Consider the following 6,000-nt stretch of genomic DNA (forward strand, 5'->3'; position numbering starts at 1 on the left):
ACCAATAATGTGAGCTACAGTTGGAAGAACGTTGCTCTTATCTGAGCTCAGAGTGAGGAGCTTGGCCCTACTAGCCCTTGTGGGCCAGACCAAGAAGAGGGCCTCGCTCCCTACTCAACCATTGCTCTCCCACTTGCTCAAGGTGGGCAACTTGGCTTCCTCAAGTCCAAGGCCACAGCAATAGCAGACCTTTTCTCATCCCCACAGTATGCTGGCTCAAACGAGTTTGACTTGTTTTGTGTGTGTGCCTTCGTGTGAGTGTGAATGTGTGTGTAAGTGTGTACACAGAGGGGTGTGGCAAAGTAGGGAACAGGTGAAACCAACGGGGCCAGGCCTTCTCCCTGGAAATGTCATAGTAGAGCTCTAGGAGGCTTCCCTCCAAAGACCCCCTAGAGAGGCACCATTCAGAAATGAGCCCCAAACAACAGAGCAGGTTCATGACACTCCCATTCTCCATCAACACCACTCCTGGTCCTCACATTACAGGAGCTGGGCTCTAACCTCCTGGTCCAGCAGGAGGAGAGAAGGTAGGTGGAGAAGACAGCAAGGAGGTTGCTAGAAGGGCTTACTTAGCTAAAGAGAAAGACAGAAATGTCTTGTCTCCACTCAGGCCTTAAGAAGAGGGCTTCTCTCTGAAAGGATACCCCACTCCACATTTCTCCTCTGATTGCCTCTTTCCTTCAATTTAAAAACAACCCTATACCAGTTTTTAGAACAGACATCTGTAGACAGAAGCTGACAGGCAACTGGAGTATCAGATGAGTACGGCCTTTGGTCAAGTTTGAGCCACAGGTTTGTGCGTTGTTAGTTTTTAGTTTTCTTCCCACATCCTCAGGTTGGGGCTCGGGTATAAGGATGCCTGCAATATGGCCACAGTGGGACTCAGGGCAAGTGCAGGGTAGGAAGCAAATTTGGTCTCAGTATTCTGAGTACAACCTCTGAGGGTTGCAAAGCAAAGTCAAACCACAGTGCTGGCTGGTCAGCGGAGCTGGGAGGCGGAGCCACCCAGGGCAGCTGGCCAGGGCTGATGCTCACGATGGTACAGGATGGAGAAGCCACACCCCTGTCTATAGGACACAGTTACAATGTAGGATGGCTCCCATGTGCCAACACAAGCCTAGAAGTCTCTAGTATTCTGGTCCCAACCTCTCATTTGCTCCACTCCACTTTAGTTATATGTATAGCTAAACCTTTTGCCCCTTTAGCACGACCTGACACCAAGCATCAACTTCCAAGATTAAATTGGACTCCCACTGCAGAACGCTGAGTCCTGGCACTGTACCTATGAAATCTCCCAAATTTAAATCCCCCTCTTCCCTCAGTCACAGCACCACTCGGGCTATGGAGCAGTCTCCTCCCTCGCACTCACTTGGGCTCCCTCCATTCCTCTGGCACTGCAGTCAGGGTGCTCTTCCGAAGATGCAAATCTGACCACGCCCCACCCATGCTTGAATCCCTTTCCTGGCTTCTCGTTGTTCTAAGAATCAAGTTCCAATTCCTGACTAGGAGAACGCAGGCCCAGCTGATCTCTGGCCTCCTCCCACTTCCATCTCCTTGCCCATCAGCCTGTGGTCACATTAGTTTTATTTCTGTCCCTTGACTGTGCCAAGGCCTTAGCCTTCAGAGCCTTCTCATGTGCTGTTCCCTCTGGCTAGAATGCTTTTCCTACCATACTTCACCTCTCAGTGTAAATGTCAATTTCTCAAGAAAGCTCTCCTTGAACCTCTCCCCTCCAGATCCACTCTCTGAAAGCACCAGATAATCAAATAATTACTTTGCAATTAGTATGTCCCCTCCCCCTCCTCATTAGCCTGTTAGCTCTACAAAGACTGATATTGGTTTTATCCATTGGTGCTTCCCCAGTGCCTAGCTCAGTGCTGCCAACTTTTAAGGGATTAAGTGAGTGAACGAACAAATGATTGAAGAATTAGGCAGCATGGCCCTGTGAAGAGCCACCTGGAACAGTGAGAGGCAAGTCCTTTCATCAAAGATCTAAAAGCACTTGCTAGGGCCATCATGAAAGCAAGAGCTAGAAGGAGGAACAACTTCTGGTTTGTGTCCAAGCATGATGGCCCAATTGTCACCAGTCCTACAGCCGGGCCTGGGGAAGGCCCAAGCTATCAGCCTGACCTCTGGCCTGGCCTGCCCGGAGCCCGGTGGATAGCAGCTATCTCCATGCCCAAGGATCCTTGGAATAGAGACAGCATCGATTTTGGAATCAGAGACACTCGGCTTTTCCACTACCTAGCTATTTGACCTTGGACAAATTAGAGAGCCACCCGCAGCCTCAGTTTCCACATCCTAAAATGGGGATAACAAAACCTGCCCCAGGCTCATTTACAGGCTAAATTGCCATCATGAACCTGTCCTGTGCAGCAGCACACAGCTCAAAGTGCTAATCCCTTCTTCCCCAGCAAAACTGCCTTAGCCCTGCCATTTCACCCTGTTGGACACCCAAGCCAGCAGGCAAGACAAGGGATGAAGGGAGGTCTGAGGGGTGGGAGGACATAATCCACCCTGATCTTTCCACCCGCCTAGAAGAGCAAGGCTAGGGCAGCTCCAGGAAATCCCGACTAGCTGATCCGACCTGTGCCCTTTAGGAGCGGGAGTAGGGTGAGATGGGGAAGGGAAGACAGATGAGCTTGGAAGCTACTATTCAAACAGAGATAAAGAACAGGTGCAAAGGGGGAGAGGCCAATAAGGGAACGCGGAGGAAAGACTGGGCAGGTGAGGGGCTGAGAAAGGGTGGTCCAAGTTGTCAGATGGTAGAAGCTGCAGGAGGAACAAACAGGGAGGAGGTGGGTAACTTGGGCGGCGGGAGAAGCAGCACGTAGGAGAGGGTCCGGGGGAAGGCTGGAGCGGAAGGGCAAGCTCCTCGTGAGGAGGTCGGGGGCCCTGGCCGGCTTGCTGGAGGAAAGAGAGGAGCAGCGGAGGCGAGGGCACAGGCTGTCACCTTGAGTCCTCCCAGAGGGCCGGTGAACCGGGCTTGCGGGGAGCGGAGAGTTGGGGGGAAGGGGAGGGGAGGGGGGAGGGGCCGCGACCCCGGGCCCCGCCGTACCTGAGGGTCTCCTTGCAGCTCGCCCACGTAGTACTGCTCGAGCCAGCGGCGTGCGTTGGCCGAGTGCCGGTGCGGCGGCCCGTCCAGGTCGGCGCGAACATCCTGGCCGGCCCGTTCCCGCAGCAGCTGCTCGCCCCCCGGGTGCTGCCGCAAGAAGCCGGTGAGGTCGTAGAGGCGGGCCCCGCAGCGGACCCAGCAAGCGCCGGCCGCCAGGCGCTGCTGGACCTCGGAGGGTGAGAAGGAGGCGGCGGGGGGCGGAGCGGGGGCCATGGCGGGAGACGGGCGCTCGCAGCTCGAAGCCCCGGCGTCCTTTCGGCGGCCGCCCAGCGCGCCTCTAACGTCCCCTGAGCCGCCGCCGCCTTGACCGGCCAGCCGCCACCGCACCTGCTCATTTGCATGCCGCGCTCCCATTGGCCATGGCGCGGGACACTGCCCGAGCCCGGAGGGGGCCCTCGTCCCCATTGGCCCGCAGGGAGCCTGGGGGACCCGAGCGGGGAGGGCCTGGCGCTGCCGGTCGCCGGCCAGGTGGCCCTGGGCAGGTAGAGGGCGCGCCCGCCAGGTGTGTCCCTTCGCTGGAGGAAAGCTAAGAGGGCGGAGGGCGGGCAGATGCGGACGGAGCAAGTCTTTCTGTCTCCGCTGGCTGGCTGGCTGGACATCCTCGGTGGCCTGAGAGCCACCGGAGTAACTCTGCTGCTGCTACTTTATGGGAGAAAATTGCAGTTTTCCATTCTTAGGCTTCAGGAGGGGTTGGGGCGGACGCGGGCAGGACCCGGGCTAGAGCAAGGCGAGTGAGCACTGGCTTCCGGCGCAAAATGTCAGAGGACGCCTCCAAACTCAGTCATTACAATATCTAACTTTAAAAAAAAAAAAAAAATCTTCACCCTAGAATATGTGGGGGTTTTTTTGTTTTGTTTTTACTGATTTGAGAGAGAGAGGAAGGGAGGGGGAGGGGAGAGAGAAAAGGTGAGAAAGTGAGAGAAACATTGATTAGTTTGCACCCCTACGGATGGAACCTGCAACCTAGCTATGTGCCCTGACCGCAAATCCAACCGCAACCCTCTGCGCACGGGAGGAAGCTCCAACCAACCCAGCCACACCGGCCAGGGCAATACATAACATTTTAACGTAATATCTTAAAAATCATATCGTTGCACAATATGAATGTTAGTGCCACTGAACTGTAAATTTTTAAATGGTTAACATGGTAAATTTTATATTATGTATATTTTATCACAATAAAAAAATATATTATAAAAAAATTCTTTAAAAAAAAATCATATTGGTGAACCATAGCCTGTAGGCTGGCCACCGGTTTCTGCAAATAAAGTTTTGTTGGATCCGGGACTAGCGAGATGAGTGAGGAAGGATGGTGAAAGTGAAGGGTGAGGTCTTGTCTTTAATATATAAAGTTTTGGGATTTTGTTCATCATGAATTTTTTGCATTAATTTTGAATTTAAATTTTAAAAAATATTCTTTATCTTGATTACTGAGGGTTTTGTTTTGTTTTTTGGCGTGCCCTTAGGTTTTGCACCCAGAGTGACTGCCTCACTGGCCTCACTCTGGTCTAGCCCTGCAGGGAGGGCCCTGAGGAGAGAACAGAGAATCTTGTCTCCATATTACACAGGGGAAATAAGGACCTAACGGAGAAAAGCCCGCCAGTTATGCTAGATGGAAAGGAAAACAGTGTGCTCTCCAGTTTTATTTATAAGAGAGAACTGCACACAATGTTACTTGCCCAGCGATTGGGGTCTCCCTTGAACTCATGATCTATAATCAAAGGATCCCGGTACTGAGGCCGCACCATCCAACTAGCCTCAGTCTCTTTCAAGAAAGAATATTTTCAGAGCCACCCCTGTTTATGCTCTCCTGGGGCCCAGCATCTACGTTAGGCTAGCACTGTGGGGAAGTTTGGCCCAGATGCCTTGGGCCATGCCAACAATAGACATGCCCAAAGTCAGGAGAGTTGCCTCTTTCTTCTCTCTCTTCCAGGCCTCTCCTGGCTCACCCTCAGGTAGTAGGCAAGAGTTGGGCTGAGTTTATGCATCTGCTATGGACCTGCTGCCCAACAGGCCTGGAGGCCTTAGGTCACTAATGCTGCTTTTCTCAAGTGACAAATACGGTCACCCTTATACCACTTCCACACCTACTCTGTTCCAAATACCTTGCATGTGCAAAAGCAGCCAAACACACACTCGTAGGTGTCCTCAGCTTCCTCCTGCTGACAGTATCTTTGGGACATCCCCACCTGGATTTCTCACCATCCCCTTAAACTCCTCTTGTCCCAAATTGAACAAGCAATTTAGTCATCTGTTCAGGATTACAACACATTTTTTGCCATAGGTAATTCCACTTCTAGAAATTTGATCTTAAAGACACACTGTATAAAATGTATGCATAATAATATTAATGGTAACCTTGTTTATAGACTAGAAACAACCCAAAAATTCCTCATTAGGGAAGAGTGAGTAAATAAATGTGTATTCAGACAGTTAAATACTATGTAGCCATTAGAAAGAATGAGATAGATTTATGTATACTGATATGGAATAATCTCCAGGACATTGTACGTGGAAAATGACCAGAATGGTGTGTATAGTGTGCTAACAATTATTTTGCTATTTTTAATTCTTTAAACTTTAAGAATATTTTTAATGTAACCAAAAGTGTATATATAAGTTATAAAGCAAAAATAGTATAATTAACTCAATGAATTTGCCTCCCAACCCAAGAGCTAGGACATTACCAAAAACTTGCACCTACTTCTATACTCTAAAACGTTCATCACTCTGCCTCCTCCCCAAAGGTAATCACTACCCTGACTTTTGGGCTTATCCCCTTCCCTTGCTTTTATTTTTAGTATATTTATCATTTCTATGAGTATGCCTATGCAATATGCTGTTTTGATTAGCTTATCTTTGAGTTTTATGAAAGTCACATGGTA

General features: G+C 50.5%; 1 protein-coding gene across 1 annotated transcript in view; it reads right to left on the bottom strand.

Moving 5' to 3' along the window:
* FA2H (fatty acid 2-hydroxylase) overlaps nucleotides 1-3,388 on the bottom strand; it is a 40,167-nt gene extending 36,779 nt beyond the window's left edge. The window contains exon 1 of the mRNA XM_081118806.1: nucleotides 3,059-3,388. Coding sequence (XP_080974932.1) covers nucleotides 3,059-3,328 — 270 coding nt within the window. The 5' untranslated portion in view covers nucleotides 3,329-3,388. The remainder of the gene's footprint in view (nucleotides 1-3,058) is intronic.
* Between the last annotated feature and the right edge of the window lie 2,612 nt (nucleotides 3,389-6,000).

This window comes from Miniopterus schreibersii (assembly GCF_964146895.1).
Source record: "Miniopterus schreibersii genome assembly, chromosome: 18".
Classification (NCBI taxonomy): Eukaryota; Metazoa; Chordata; class Mammalia; order Chiroptera; family Miniopteridae; genus Miniopterus; species Miniopterus schreibersii.